The 15,626-nt window shown below is 42.3% G+C and overlaps 2 protein-coding genes and 1 non-coding gene across 5 annotated transcripts; 1 reads left to right on the top strand and 2 right to left on the bottom strand.

The window, feature by feature from the left end:
• Positions 1 to 181: 181 nt before the first annotated feature.
• Positions 182 to 253, top strand: trnac-gca (transfer RNA cysteine (anticodon GCA)). Its single transcript has one exon. It is a non-coding gene; the product is annotated as a tRNA-Cys (tRNA).
• A 101-nt stretch (positions 254 to 354) lies between these two features.
• On the bottom strand, positions 355 to 3,471 carry poglut3 (protein O-glucosyltransferase 3). Its single transcript, XM_029699347.1, has 5 exons — positions 3,375 to 3,471; positions 2,090 to 2,293; positions 1,796 to 1,992; positions 1,207 to 1,311; positions 355 to 1,045 (listed from the first exon to the last, which is right to left on the bottom strand). The coding sequence occupies exons 1-5, from the start codon at positions 3,469 to 3,471 to the stop codon at positions 902 to 904; spliced, it is 747 nt and encodes a 248-aa protein (XP_029555207.1). The 3' UTR covers positions 355 to 901.
• A 3,538-nt stretch (positions 3,472 to 7,009) lies between these two features.
• On the bottom strand, positions 7,010 to 15,130 carry LOC115154774 (synaptotagmin-like protein 2). 3 transcript variants are annotated; one of them, XM_029701342.1, is made up of 6 exons: positions 14,822 to 15,130; positions 14,524 to 14,645; positions 11,714 to 11,876; positions 11,135 to 11,570; positions 10,484 to 10,574; positions 7,010 to 9,672 (listed from the first exon to the last, which is right to left on the bottom strand). In XM_029701342.1, exons 1-6 carry the CDS (start codon positions 14,938 to 14,940, stop codon positions 7,133 to 7,135), a joined length of 3,471 nt encoding a protein of 1,156 aa, XP_029557202.1. In that variant the 5' UTR covers positions 14,941 to 15,130; the 3' UTR covers positions 7,010 to 7,132. The 3 variants fall into 3 exon arrangements, with proteins under 3 accessions (XP_029557202.1, XP_029557200.1, XP_029557203.1); XM_029701340.1 differs by having other exon boundaries at positions 11,135 to 11,576; XM_029701343.1 differs by lacking the exon at positions 7,010 to 9,672 and having other exon boundaries at positions 10,264 to 10,574; positions 11,135 to 11,576.
• Between the last annotated feature and the right edge of the window lie 496 nt (positions 15,131 to 15,626).

Genomic DNA, 15,626 nt, shown 5'->3' on the forward strand with positions numbered 1-15,626 from the left:
GATCTATCTGTGCTACTACTAGCTTCCTGCTAGATAGCTACTTGGTTTATGGTTTGTCTCTTAACTGTAGCTATTGACTACAGCCAAAACCAAAGTACGTTGTCTAGGAAAGCTAATCACAAGCAGTCGAAAGTGACGCACGCAGCTATATATTCTAAAACATTCCCGGTAACGAACAGAAGGGGGTATAGCTCAGTGGTAGAGCATTTGACTGCAGATCAAGAGGTCCCCGGTTCAAATCCGGGTGCCCCCTCTTTTTTGTTTTATGGCACGCGTGAATTTGAGCCCTAGTTATAGACATTTCTGGTCGTCCCATCAATGTTTCAATAAAAATGTATTTTTTTCACAACAATACCATCTGTGAAAATAGGTCGTTTAATTGCACAATCATAGTGGCTTTAGAAGAGTCCAAAAAGAAACCAATCTATACGGCAACAACACATTTATAATATTGTACCCATCCAATATATATTTTTTAAGTTATGGTAGTGAATAACAAAGAAAGGACATGATCATCTTGGTCAATAAAAGGTTAACGCAACATCAACAGCAATCTTTTATACAAATGTAATAATGGTGACCATCAATGATCATACAATTACACCAAATTCAGTATGAAATATCAGTCAGGTCAGTGAAAACAGATGATTCTGCATAATGGTCTTGTCAATAAAACAGTCATATTCCAGGCCCAGTAAAGTGAGCTGTGACAAGATCTGTCTGGCTCAAACCACATTTTATATTTGATCGTCTATATGAGTGTTGGTACATCCACTTAGCAGTCCTGGTCACACAGTACTTCTTCATTGCATAGAATCTCCATCAACAAGCAAGCAGAAGTCCAAGGCACTTTCTGTATTGAAATAGCTAGTGTCTCTTCCCTTTCTTTTCACAGTGTTGATCAGAGTTCATCCTTCTCCAGGCTGGGATCATCTCTTTGTGGCTCTTGCTGACAGCTGCAAAGGGCACCCTGGTCGGATGGCTGGGGCACCAGCTTCATGTCTGGATGCAGTGTGGGCTCGTTGGTCTGACGCTCAGAGTACATCTGTTATGGAAAGAGACAACTTTCCTAGCTGGGTTTCTTTTTCTCATACACAGTACAGTATCTGAGTTGACACTGCAGTAAAAGTATCAATGATAATGATAGTACCTTAATTTATCTGAGCTGATTTAGCATTGGCATGCATAGCAAATAAAGACAATTACCTGTAGCACACTGTAATAGTAACAGTACAATCTGTTAGGTTGTACCAGCTGTCGTACAATCGTCTGGCCTGCTTTAGCTATCCCTTGTGCTTCATCATCATTCCCCTGTGGGCAAAATAAAGAAATCCATATCTTAATCAAATATCCACAAAAACCTGGCTAGATCCTATTCATTACAACATGCATTTTCATTTCAAGTATCCAAAAATGTACATGGTAATAAATACATATTGACACAAACATTGGCACTCTCTCTTTCATACTGTTGCCCACTCATTCTTTTGGATGAGGTCAGAGACTCCTCTTCACAGGGATGTAGTGGGTGCCTGGCTTCAGGTGGGTGTAGAAATGTTTGTAATTTGGTGAATTCTGCTTCAGCACCAGGCTGTTCCCCAGTACCAGCTAAGGGAACCTGTAAGGAGCCACTGTGCCATCCACGTTCACCTGATACTTATACTGTAAATGGGAAGGGCCGTATATTACGCCAAGGTGTGAAAGTTTAGAATTCACTTTTATTTTATTGTGGTTACCAATTTTTTATTTTGGGAACCTGCTGGCTTTGGGTGGAATGTTCAGAATGTTCACCCACCTTGAAGAAGTCAAAGAATCCAACAAGATTTGCTTTGCCCAGATCCTTCTCCCTTTCCCTGAAAAAGAACCAGCCAGTGATTCTGGCGTCTCGCAACTCTGGGTTTTTCTTGGACAGAGTGACCAGGTGTAGGCGCTCTTCACGACTGTCCCGGCCACAGAATAAGGCCTGTTCTGTTTTGTTGGACCAAGGGGGACCTAGAGGCCAAGGAAACAAAGTAATGTGCATGTGAGTAATGAGGTGTAAGTATGCAGAATTAGCTCAAGGGAGAATGTAAGAAGTAATGTGTCTTACCTGTGTTGCCCTGGACTGACAGCAGGTCATTGGAAATGCCACTCAGGGTCTCCAGGGTGGAGTGAGTGTTGTCATAGGTGGGGAGGATGATGTCTCGGGTGTCTGTGGAACCGCACCAGGAGATGATTGGAACAGCCCCAGGAATGTCATCTGCTTCGTTGTTTCCATTGGCCAGTCTCCCACATTGATGTAAAATTCCACATCAGGAAGCCTCATCTCATATTGAAAATATGTTATTATGTGAATTTCTGGCGAGGGGCAAATAAGTACCATCGGACAGTTAAGAAAGGACCATGATCATACTTATTGATGAAAGGACAGAGACCAGCACACACAAACTCACCTATAACTAATAGTGCACATATACAACGACACAAAAAAGACAAAGCAACGCATTACCTTCCTGCATAGTGAGAGGAACATTTCAACAGAGAACTAGTTAAATAAAGGTTATATTTTTTATTCAAAAAAATTATCTTGAAGTCAATGTATTTTCCCAGGGAGCAGCGGTACACCTGGTTGTTGATTACAGCATAGTGAATGAGGCCTCCTCTGTTGGGAGAACTGACGGGGAACCTCCTGTAGGAGGCGCTGCAGGTCAATGGAGGGGAAGGCACTGAAGTCTGAACAAATATTTATATTGACTATGTCCGTCCTAGCTCGCTCATTAATGTCAATCGAAATTACTGATTGCCTCTTATCTATTTACTCGTCCCCCCCTTATGCCATAGTTTGTACATCTCAATTGTCAGTAAAAACCACATTTGTTTAAGCAAATCAGCCATGTTTTTTTTAAAGGCAGTAAATGAGGCTGAATTAGGGTTGCCAACTTTCTCACTACCAAATAAGGGACAAATGGTGGTGTGCCAGTGCACGGTCACACGGCGGTGTGGGTATGGTGTTATGGGAATGAATAAACAGTGTATATTCATAGTCTTATTCAATTGGAAAGGCAAAAGTCATTAGGAGTTATGTGAGCTGGGCAATTAGCTTTCAGAATGCGATTGTTGTCACTGCTCAATAACTGGTAAACGGAGTGGTGTATTCCAAAGTTAACATTGGCATTATCTGCTGCATAGGGCTGTGATGTGTCTAATATCCAGTTCATGATTTTCCAGACAGTTCATCAGAGCTTGATGTATGCCATTTGCAGTTTCATCACTGTCTTCATAAAAGTCAAGTAACTTGCACTGCACTCCATCAGACACAGAGAAATATCTCACGCACACTGGAAACATTTTTCTATTTCCCTTGTTTGAGGCAACTGAGAAATACACGGGCTCACCTTCTGTAGGAGGCAGATCATCATTTTCCGCAGTAGACGTCACGAAGAATGCGCCGATATTGCTAGCACCTTTAGCTAGCGTGGCCTTCTTGTGCATTTCTGTGGATGCATGCTGAGTTTGGTCACTCTCCCCTCCATGACCAATTGTGAATTCCGGACAGCATAAAGAAAGCTTTCGTCGAGTCACCACTGACGGGCTTAACCCACGTCTTGTTTGCTTCCCGTTGTTTGTTGTAGCTGCACAGTCTTTTCTTTTTTGCAGGTTTATCCATATTTCCATGATATGCCAAACCGACCGAACAACAACAGAAATGACTTTGCAGGGATTGGCGCGTTTACGCTATACTGTGATTGGATGAATATACGGGACAAGGGGGATCACGTATGGGACAAACCAATTCAGCCCAATATAAGGGACATCCCAGCTAATACGGGACAGTTGGCAACCCTAGGCTGAATGAACTGTTTCGCTGCCAGACAAGGCTCCGCTGATAGCCAGGTGTAGCAGTGGTAAGACGTTAGGACTGCTGTTGGGACAGCTTTATGTAGGCCCTGTATGTCACTGTTATAGTGCAATTAATGTATTGTTTAGTGTTGTGTTGTGTAGTGGCTTTGCTGGCATGCATATAAAAAAAAATGTGGGGGCACCGAGATTTACATTCTAAAATCGCCACTGCGCCCTGAGCTGTCACAATACTCATGATAGGCTGGGCCTGAGGACATAAAACCAACAGGATGCAGCATCACGTGGAATCAGTGAGAATAGATAACAGATCAACATACTGACATCTATATTATTCAAACAGGCAGACTTAGATGATGAGTTAACTGATATTTTCTCTCAAGCGATCACACTAATCTGCCAATGCAGACGGTACCTCATCAGAAAAGAACCATCGCCTCTGTCCTGAGGACGGTGGTTGTGGATGCGGACATGCTGCTTCTGAACGAGTCTTTACCTGCATGTAAAGAGATCAAAAGTAGTTAAATCACATCGATTATAGGAACAAGAACATAACCGTAGGGACAATTGGAGTAATGTTCAGCCCGCAAATATTAGGCTCTATAGGGGAATAAAGGGGTGCCCAATCATGGACATTGTTTAAGACGTTAAGAGTTTGATTTTGTGCATCAATAAAACAGGCTACAGCAACAAAAACAAGTAGTGTATTTGATGACAAACTCCCCATTGTATGAGATCTCAATTGATCTTGGGGTGAAATGCCTTCAAAGGGATGGGTTACTAAACAGTTTCCCCAAAGATAACTTTAGTAAGGGACTGACCAGCGGATGAAGAAATTAAATTCATGAAATAATTGACATAGACAAAGAGCCTCATCCTCTCTGCTTTAGACAAATATTAATATTATCACAAACACTTACCTGGAGAGAAGTTTTACCCAGCTGAGTTGACAGCCTGAATCGAACGGGCAGAACGACATTAGGGTCTAGCCCTGGACCCCAAACAAGACATTTTTCAGGCCTGACTTCACTAGCTTGACAAAACGGAAAGTTATTACAAGTAAATAATATTAAAACTATACAAACTAACGGAAATACACTCTGTATAGGGTTGAGTAGATTATATTTAAGAGTCATAGTTAGCTCCTTTCTAAAAGTAGAGACCAGCTAGCTACCTAACTACTATGTATTTTTAGGGTACCAATTTTACATGCAGCATCTCATCTTCAGAAGGGGGTGAATTTGTGATTTGGCCTAATGCGATTGCACAATGTATGGACTTGTGTGTATTGAGGAAGTTTGATGAAATACACACAGGAACAACTATTTGTTTACTGAGATCAAATATCGATGGTATAATACAGAAGAATGCCGTATATTAGTCCCTTTTAATTTTACCAGACGTCACTTTTCTTCTTCTTTCAGGGTCCGTGTTAATCAGAATCCTAGGGATGTCCCCACCCCCATTGAAGTTGAAAGTTAACATTTTTATAAGGTTTACGCAAAGATAAACCAAGTTAGACCACTACATGTTGTTTCCAATGGGAACAAATGAGTCATAGTAGGGAGAACAAGCACGAGCTAGCGAGATCCTATTGGAAACGTTTTAGCATTAGCTTGGTAACGTTACCTAGCTAGCACCAATACAACCAGCCTGAAAACAAAGACCAGTACAAACTACAGTCATTTTCATTATTCTTAGCAATTATTTAGGAATCCTTGTGAGTAAGTATTAGCTAGGTAGCCACATGTTGTTCGCTTATTTAAATTGAACTTCAGTTAGCTAGCCAACTACTTAACCCTCTTGCCCATAGCTAACGTTATAAGCAGTCAGCTAGCTTCATCTGGCTACTGAGGCTCGACCGGACCAGGTTATGTGGTGACGCTAGCCACAATAAGGATTAGGCACAATAGTGGAATTTGCGGCTTGTCTCCAAAATAAAAGTACCTATTTGAAAGTGATGCAGAAGGTTACAGTTGGTGGAATCATGCCATATTTAGAATAGATCATGTTAAACAAGGTTGGAATGTGAAATGGGGTATCAGTCTACTCGGTGACACCCACAGAACACAACTGTGAAGAGTTCACGCAAACATTAGTGTTGTAGCTCTTATCGCAGGACTGTGACTGTGTGAAATCACCTCCCCAGTCAGCCTATTGTGTGTATTGACATTCATATTGCACTGTACAGCTTTACCTAAGGATTGGGGATCAATGAAATGGGGTATCAGTCTACTCAATACCCAATATATTTTTCCCAACATCCTCCTCAGAGTTATCAGACTCCAAAACATCCACTCAGTATTGTTTTCCCTCGGGAATAATGTTCAATACACATAGTAGGTTGACAATAAATGTGGCTCAATTCAGTTGTTTCAGAGTGTCGCGAATCATGGCATGATTCTATTATTTGTGGTCATTTGCATCACTGTCAATGACATACTTTTATTTTGAAGTCTAACCGCAAAGGCCACTATTGTGACTAATCCTTATTGTGGCTAGCTTCACATAGATGGGTCCGACCACCATTAATCAAATAAGAACTGTTTTATAAATTAAGGTTATTTTAGATGACACCTAAACAGATTATGTCGTTTTGCTATGTTTTTGGGGAAGGACATTGTTTGCATCCATGAGCTAGCTAGCTTTTTTTTATGAACAGCACTGTAGGTGCGCGAGACAACTTCACCAGCATCATAGCATACGTATCGATGAATCGTAGTGACATATGAAATACTAGTGATAGTGTAATCAATGTGTAATAACTACGTAAAAGATTAATGAACGCGTTAAATTATTATGTGAAGTGCAGTCATTTTCAGGTCCTGATTGGTCAACAAGCTTATTTGACATGTATATTTTTTTGACAAGCAAACGGCGTTCCATATTCGTCTGCATATTTTCGTTAGGGAACGCCTACTCTGTGAAGTGCGAGTGTGCAATAACTCAATTTGCCTTTGCGCTAAAAAACGGGATTTTTTTTCAACTTTGGCAAAGGGTAAAGTCTACAAAACTTAGTCCACTCTGTTCATAAAATAAATGTTTTATCGATAATAAAAGTTGCAGAATGTCGGCCAAAATCCATCTCCTTCCATCTTCTCCCACTGCCAACCACTGAGCTTCCTCTCACCTACCATATATTACCATATCATCAACATGGAATCAATAAATGTACAGATTAATTATTTGTTTTATTAATATTTTTCCACTATAAATACATAGACCAATAAGAAAGGATTTTTACAAAAATGTTAAATATCTACACAATGTTACTCAAAACGGTCGTCGCCCTTTGCTAGAGTATTGACTCTTTCTCCCAATCATCACTGCTCAAGTAGTACTCTCCATCTGTAGTTGTATCTGAGTCATACTCCTCAAAGTCTGACAAACTGGAGCTAGAGATGGGAAATAGTTCCATGGGGCCTTGAATGACTTGCAAATTCTGATCAGTGATAAGTGAGTTTAAAATCTCTGTGGGCAAAGTCGATGACTCATTGAACCGTAGAGGCAATGTCAGGCTCTTAGGGCTTAAGATGCTGTCTGTTTTTATTAGACTAAAATAGGTTTTCTGAGTGCTAGAGAAAGCTCTAGAAAGGGTCCTGGGTGTGCGATCAAGGTCCCCTGGCCCTCTGATATCCTCCAGACTCCTTAGGTACCTTGTGGGGGCCATATCAGTTCCTGTGGAGATGCGCCTGTTTCTTGACGTTCGGTTTGAGTAAATGTTGGTGACAGAGATGGAGCGGCCATGTTTCAGGCCAAAATCAGTAGTGGTTGGAGAGTTGTTGGAGTATGAGAGCTGTGTGGGTTTAAAACAGGCAGTTCTACTCCTATCTGATCTACTGTCCTTACCCATTGAGCTAGAGAAGACATCTTCATTCTTTGTGTTGAGGCTAAAATGACTGGTTCTAGAACTTCCAGAATCCTTATGGGATTGACTACTAAAATAGGGTGAATGTGGATGATTTGTTATACTTAATTCTTCTTTTGACAGCGATGGGTTTCCATTTTTCTCAGTTGATATTGTGTTCCTCTCTTTGTCATGAATATCTAACTGTGCATTCTTGGAGGCTAATTTAACTGTGGAAATTGTCAGCCCATTGCAGCCTCTGTTTTGTTGTCTTAGATGACCTGCCACATTACGTTGAAGGTCAATGGGTTTCAGCACTTCTTTGACCTCTGGAGACCTCTTCCCTGTCCGTCTATTCTCACTGATGACACTAGCTCCCTCAAGTGTTGATGGCACCGTTTTCCCCTTTCTACCAAACAACACACTCTTTTCCTCAATGCGTTTGCTACTGAATATCATTCTGAGGCGATTCAGTATGTGATCTACTTTCCGGTTGCTTCTGTAACCAGTGGGCTCTTTTTCAGTCCTATCAGAGATAAGAGTTGCGTCCTGAGCAGGCAGACCCAAGCAATTCTTTCTAATCTGAGATGCAAACAAATCCTTATTTGAAGTCTGACATTTAAATTCACTGATATTATGTATTTCACTATCAATAATCTCTGAACCAGTCACTTTTATTTTGTCCCCTATCATCAACTGTTTTGTGTCTGCTGGGGCACTGTGTGTACCACCATAGGATCTGGTGAGATCAGTCATATGATCTGGTGAAACTGGGGGTCTGTGAAGATGTGACTGAAGCCCGCGAGAGGCCCTGGAGTTGAGGCTGGAGAGAGAATGAGTCTTAACTGCCAGACTGGGACCTGTGTCATATACACCTGAATCATATGCATGGTGCTTGAACATTCTTTGGTTATTAGATTGAACGGAGGCATTCGTCTGCAGAATCCTCTGTTGGCTGATGGCTTTTGATAAACCAACCTGGGCTGCTAAGTTATGCTGCTTCGCCAACATGTGGATTCTCTCAGAAGATGACATCCATCTTGTGTTACTGGGTGGCGAGTAGGGGGAGTGATTGTCACCAGCGGTATCCATAGATACAGCCTTGGTTAAATGTGTATCAAGTGACTTGGACCTGTTAAGGTATTTTGGACTCTGAGTTGCTGTATCTAAAGTGTTCTTAGACATGGGGAGAGAGTTAAATATCAAAGATGAGCTTAATCTGGTCTTATATCCAAGAGGGTAATGAGACAGTGTAGTTTGAGGCAGGATTCTGTTGAGGCTCTGGGGTGGGAAACATTGTAGGTCAGAGGCAGGGAACAAGGTGAGATGACTACTTGAAATGTGCTGTCTCAAGGTGACTGGACTCTCTCGGTGGCCAGAGGAGGAGGGGAGGCCGGAGGGGAGGTTGGAGGGGAGGTCGGAGGAGAGGTTGGAAGGGAGGACAGAGGTGAGGTTGGAGGAGAGGCCGGAGGCTTCAGCCTGGGTCTCTACATAGTGGGAGGTGGGCAGTGTGGTGGAGCTGCTTGGTCTTAGCAAGGAGAACATTCCTGGTGACTCCACACTCCATGGCTTGAGCAAGGACAAATGGCGAGCTGGTGTTACGGCCCGACCAGAGGCCTTCTGAAGCTGGCTCCTCTTCAAGATAGAAGACTGAAGTTTTGGTGGTCGATGTGGGCTGTGAAGGGGAATGTTCGTAACCTCAGGGGAAAGACTCTCCACAGTGTCAGTCCTGGGCAGGGACTGCTCTTGAGGTACAAGGAAGGGGGAGGAGATGTCAGAGTGGTGGGGGCGGATGGGACAGCTACGTATGTTCCGATTTGGGCTAAAGGGAATAGACGTTTTCAATTCAGCTGATGGTTGGATGTGTTCTCCTTTCCGAGGGTTAGATGTAGGATTCTCATGCTTCACTGGTGGGTGGCTGGCTGACTGTGGTGCTGACGCTGGTCCAGTCACTCCAGAACTTTCTTGGTCCTCTCTCTGATTCTGACCTATGGCCGGCCATTGAAGAGAACAAGATTGGTACATTGACACAGTTGTTTACATTTTTATTAACCATTTATTTGCTTGGAAACCAGCCTCTTTGAGAGACATAATCTTATTTCTTTATTAAGTATGTTTATACTTTATACCCCTCAATTTGTCAGGCATGGACTCTACAAGGTGTCGAAAGCGTTTCACAGGTATGCTGCCCCATGTTGACTCCAATGCTTCCCACAGTTGTGTCAAGTTGGCTGGATGTCCTTTGGGTGGTGGACCATTCTTGATACACACTGGAAACTGTTGAGCATGAAAAACCCAGCAGCGTTGCAGTTCTTGACACAAACCGGTGCACCTGGCACTCACTACCATACCCCGTTCAAAGGCACTTAAAAAAAAAATTACCCTCTGAATGGCATACATACACTATCCATGTCTCAATTGTCTCAAGGCTTACAAATCCTTTAACCTGTCGCCTCCCCTTCATCTACACTGATTGAAGTGGATTTAACAAATGACATCAATAAGGGATCATAGCTTTCACCTGGTTTCACCTGGTCAGTCAATGTCATGGAAAGAGCTGGTGTTCTTAATGTTTTGTACACTCAGTGTATATCAAATCAAGGATAACAGAAGTAACCACATCTAAACATGTACGGCTCGATTTGTGTGTACATGTGTTACAGAATGCTCAAGTGAACTGTTTAAGTGTCTGTTTCACTCCCCGTCCAAAGTAGGAGCCACCATAGTTGCAATCATAACACACAGTTTACTATCTGTCCTTTAGTAAAGAACCAGAGGAGGACTGGAGCCATTACACACCTGTGGAGCTCTCCTGCTTTCCACCTGTTTCCAGTAGATCTGTTCTCCTCTTCTCTGTTTCACCCTCAGGGAAGGCAGCAGGTCCAATCACCTGTAAATGAGAGAGAGAGAGAGAGAGAGAGAGAGAGAAAGAGAAAGAGTTTAAGATTGCAAATCATGTCTATTTTTAGACATCACCTGCTATGCTTGGCGCAAACATACAATAGAGGGATTTGAATCAATATTTGCATTTAACCTTTGATCCATGAGTTCATCAAAAGCTATGGACCAATCTCATAATAACTCAACAATAAGTGCAACTCCCAATTAATCAATATTTTGGTTAATCAAATAAACGTGGTTGTGAATGCAAACATGCTATCAAGCTAAATTACATGACAGAGAGATATAGGAGAATAGGTTAGAATATGTTCTCAAGAACTGTCACAAGACGCTGAGTTTACCCAAGCGTGTGTCATAGGCATGCAAACCTGCTGAGGGTACACCCAAGCTGTTGAAAAGGCTCCCTGAAGGGGGGGTGTGAAATACGACAACTTTGATGCAGTGCGGAAAGCAATACTTTACAAGGAGATTATAGGCCCAAAGGTGAGGGGCACACCCAGGCACTGGTTACTACACACCTACTTAGGGCCATTATGCACTAGTCTGTACCTTATTAGACTCCACTGAGTGATCCTCAATGGGATTCTCCTTTGCAGGTCCCTCTGTGAGCTCCTTCTCTCTGTGTGCCTCCTCTGTGTGCACCTCCTTGGTGAGCTCCTCCTCTGTGTGCACCTCCTTGGTGAGCTCCTCCTCTGTGTGCACCTCCTTGGTGAGCTCCTCCTCTGTGTGCACCTCCTTGGTGAGCTCCTCCTCTGTGTGCACCTCCTTGGTGAGCTCCTCCTCTGTGTGCACCTCCTTGGTGAGCTCCTCCTCTGTGTGCACCTCCTTGGTGAGCTCCTCCTCTGTGTGCACCTCCTTGGTGAGCTCCTCCTCTGTGTGCGCCTCTTTGTTAGGCTCCTCTGCAAGCTCACCTATTTGCTCCTCCACATGCTTTGCCTCAGTACTCTTGTCTTCACAGCTTTGTCCTCCAGAAGAGTGGACGTTGCTAACCCTAGGGGGTGGGGATAAGCCTGCATTAAAATATCACGGTACCCTAATTTCATCCTCTGAAGGCTGTTGTAACAGTAATCTGCATGTTTCCACCATGTTTGTAAGTGTACTAGCTACTTATTTGTTACAAAGGCTCACCCATTGTTATGGCTGTGGCTGTTGTTTTTCCCTCCCGGGTCTCTGCTGCCCCTCAGAGGGACCCTGAGGCTGAACATGGAGCTGAGACGGGCTCGTAGAGTTGTATGTCTTCCACTACCGTCATCCCTCCCTTTTATTGGTTTACTTCTCACAGTTTGCTGCTCTGTAGAATGACAACGTGTTGAAATATCACTCAGGACAAGCAGCAGTGAGTTACTAACTATTATAGCCAAAGATTAAGAGTAGGACTGTATGGGCTTGACTGACTAACCTGACCCTGCAAACCTCATGAGTAGCAGCAATATCTACAGTTAGGTCACCAGTAGTGACCTAGTCATGCTCTCATTGGAGGAGTAGCAGATCAGATTCCATCACTTACATCTTATTAGTCATCACTTGTCCTAAGGGCAATTTCAGGCCATTTCTGGGTCAATGGCTCACCTTACATTTGGCATTTCAGTCATTTAGCAGACGCTTTTATCCAGAGCAGTTAGTGCATTCATCTAAAGATAGCGAGGTGAGACAACCACATATCACAGTCGTAGTAAGTCCAATTTAACTCAATAATGTAGTTATTAGCAAAGTCAGCGCTAGTAGGAAAGTACAAGTGCAGATATGTTTTTTTATTTTTTGTGAGATTTATTTAAGATATATTTATTTGAAGAGGTAGGGTTTCAGGGTTACAGTTCGTGTTAACAGTTACATGTAATACATTACCGGTCAAAAGTTTTAGAACACCTACTCATTCAAGGGTTTTTCTTTATTTGTACAATTTTCTACATTGTAGAAAAATATTGAAGACATGAAAAATATGAAATAACACACATGGAATCATGTAATAGCCAAAAAAGTGTTAAACAAATCAAAATACATTTTATATTTGCGATTCTTCAAATGGCCACCCTTTGCCTTGATGATAGCTTTACACACTCTTGTCATTCTCTCAACCAGCTTCACCTTGAATGCTTTTCCAACAGTCTTGAAGGAGTTCCCACATATGCTGAGCACTTGTTTTCTGCTTTTCCTTTACTCTGTGGTCCGACTCATCCCAAACCATCTCAATTTGGTTCAGGTCGGGGGATTGTGGAGGCCAGGTCATCTGATGCAGCACTCCCTTACTTTCCTTCTTGGTAAAATAGCCCTTACACAGTCTGGAGGTGTGTTGGATCATTGTCCTGTTGAAAAACAAATGATTGTCCCACTAAGCCCAAAACCAGTTGGCGGTTGGACCCAAAAAAACAAAAAACAAAAATCGCAAATTTGGACTCCAGACCAAATGACAAATTTCCACCGGTCTAATGTCCATTGCTCGTGTTTCTTGGCCCAAGCAAGTCTCTTCTTAATATTGGTGTCCTTTAGTAGTGGTTTCTTTGCAGCAATTTGACCAAGAAGGCCTGATTGACACAGTCTCCTCTGAACAGTTGATGTATGGACTTGGTCTTTTCCAAACAGGGCTATCTTCTGAATACCACCCCTACCTTGTCACAACATAACTGTTTGGCTCAAACCCATCAAGAAGGAAAGAAATTCCACGAATTAAGTTTTAAGAAGGCACACCTGTTAATTGAAATGCATTCCAGGTGACTACCTCATGAAGCTGGTTGAGAGAATGCCAAGAGTGTGCAAAGCTGTCATCAAGGCAAAGGGTGGCTATTTGAAGAATCTCAATATAAAATATATTTTGATTTGTTTAATACTTTTTGGGTTACTACATGATTCCATATGTGTTATTTCATAGTTTTGATGTCTTCACTATTATTCTACAATGTAGAAAATAGTAAAAAATAAAGAAAAACCCTTGAATGAGTAGGTGTTCTAAAACGTTTGACCGGTAGTGTACATAATAGTGATTATTCTCCCTAACATACGTCTAGCCAGTCATAGACAGAGCAAGTTAACAATTAACCACAAGTACATATTTACAGATAATTACAGTATAAGGAAAGTCATGTTATGAGACATCTGTTAAGTTATGAGGGCACGTTTAACCCTGTAGAACCAGAGCAATTCCTGGCATAAGGGCCAGGAGCTTCATAATTGATAATGCAACATATGAAACACAGTGAGCACATTTACATACACACAAATCATTTGATATGAAACTGATTATGGCAGTAGGCCAGTTATAGCATTAGTCATGTAAACAACGTTTATTTTGATTTGCGATTTTCTGCATTTATCAAAGTTTCATCAGGTATTCTGATTTCAGACGTGTCCATGTAAACAATATTATTAAGGATTTGTTCTTCTTGCAAAGCATGTAAACGTTGAAATCAAACTATTATACTAATCTGACAATTCCCAATAATCGTGATACTATACAGGTTTCTGTGCCTCTGGGAATGGAAGTTTTCTCCATCTCAGGTAGGAATACAAGCCTTCTCATTTACTGTGGGAAAAGCTCTGTGTCCCTTCCCACAGGCAAAGCTGAAACTCTATAGCACTGTGTTCTGCCACACATGTGCATACACAGGGGCGCAACTTTGGTTTTAGAAGTGGGGGGGGACATAATTATTACACAAGAAAAATGTTATCTAGTCGGATAAACACCACAAACAGCCTACCCGACCACTTGGAGGTGTCCGCATGGTCCTAAAGCACACCGTCGCCCGTTTTGTATCACATTCCAATTATAAAATTGGGGGGGGGGGCAGAAATGCAATTTCAGAATGTGGGGGCAATATATCCATATATCAATAATCAAACGCATAGTTTCCATTGAATTTGCACCATTCCGGTATTATTATGAACCGTTCTCCCCTCAGCAGCCTCCACTGGTGTAGACAGTGTATCTGGTGGTCTGCCCTCACCTATGTTAGTGCTGTGTGGTGCCTGGGATGGGTGGACACTGATGTTGTTAGTCTGCTGGTTTCTCAGGTTCTCCGGCCATCCTAACACAGACTTTCTGTCCCCCCGCTGCTCAAGCAGACGTCTGGTGAGCACACAAGTATAAATGATTAGTTGGACATAAAGTATGTAACTACACACACACAGAGAGAAAAACAGACAGAAACCCACGATTCAACCAGCTTGCCTTTTCATTTCAAATCCAACTTTTAAAAATCAAATGCAGTTATTTTACGCTAAAGTATTCGATCTCTCACTTACCCAATCCTCTCCTTTTCAATCTCCTTTAGACGCTTGTCTCTCTCTAGAACTTCAACAACAGCATGTGCCTCTTCATCGCTTAGGAAACCTAGATCCAAGTTCAAATTATACACTGTCATAGTTCCTAACTTGGCAGCAATCACTAACTGATTCCACTACAGGTGAGGTGATAAAGGAAATAGAACGTAAGTTGAAAGGAAACTGAAAATCAGACATTTAGATAACCAAACCACTGATGTTCTACAGTCTGCGTCTTCCCATTGCAGAGTACTCAGTGTTTTAGTCTGTCCCTCCCTTCATGCTAGAAGAACAAACATAACTCTATGCAGGTGGATCCACGTCGCTGGTCAGCTGAGAACAGAGCAGGTTACACCCTCTCACTGCCAGCACTCTATTTGTCTCCCGGGCAGTTTGCTGATGTTATCTACAATCTGCCAGATCCTTGGGCGTGTCGTCTAGCCGTGGCGAGAAGCATAGGACACATAATCCCTATATTTTGCACCTGACGTGCAAGGCACTCCTCTCTCAGAACAGTGACAACATACACTGAGGATACAAAACATTCACAACTGCTCTTTCCATGACATAGACTGACCAGGTGAATTCAGCTGAAAGCTATGATCCTTTATTGAAGTCTCTTGTTAAATCCACTTCAGTCAGTGTAGATGAAGGGGATGAGACAGGTTAATAAAGAAGGATTTTTAAGCCTTGAGACATGGATTGTGTATGTGTGCCATTCAGAGGGTGATTGGGAAAGACAAAATATTTAAGTGGCTTTGAACGGGGTATGGTAGTAAGTGCCAGG

The sequence above is a fragment of the Salmo trutta genome, chromosome 19, assembly GCF_901001165.1.
Source record: "Salmo trutta chromosome 19, fSalTru1.1, whole genome shotgun sequence".
Classification (NCBI taxonomy): domain Eukaryota; kingdom Metazoa; phylum Chordata; class Actinopteri; order Salmoniformes; family Salmonidae; genus Salmo; species Salmo trutta.

Bases quoted from the DNA above. Each gene is read 5' to 3' on its own strand.
- poglut3 (XM_029699347.1), bottom strand. From the start codon at position 3,471: ATGCACAAGAAGGCCACGCTAGCTAAAGGTGCTAGCAATATCGGCGCA. The intron at 2,294-3,374 runs GTGAGCCCGTGT...ATGAGGCTTCCT, and splicing joins TGATCTGCCTCCTACAGAAG to GATGTGGAATTTTACATCAA. The intron at 1,993-2,089 runs GTAAGACACATT...CTTGGCCTCTAG, and splicing joins GTCAGTCCAGGGCAACACAG to GTCCCCCTTGGTCCAACAAA.
- LOC115154774 (XM_029701340.1), bottom strand. From the start codon at position 14,940: ATGACAGTGTATAATTTGAACTTGGATCTAGGTTTCCTAAGCGATGAA. The intron at 10,575-11,134 runs GTACAGACTAGT...TCTCATTTACAG, and splicing joins ACTCAGTGGAGTCTAATAAG to GTGATTGGACCTGCTGCCTT. The intron at 9,673-10,483 runs GTGTGTAATGGC...GGCCGGCCATAG, and splicing joins AAAGCAGGAGAGCTCCACAG to GTCAGAATCAGAGAGAGGAC.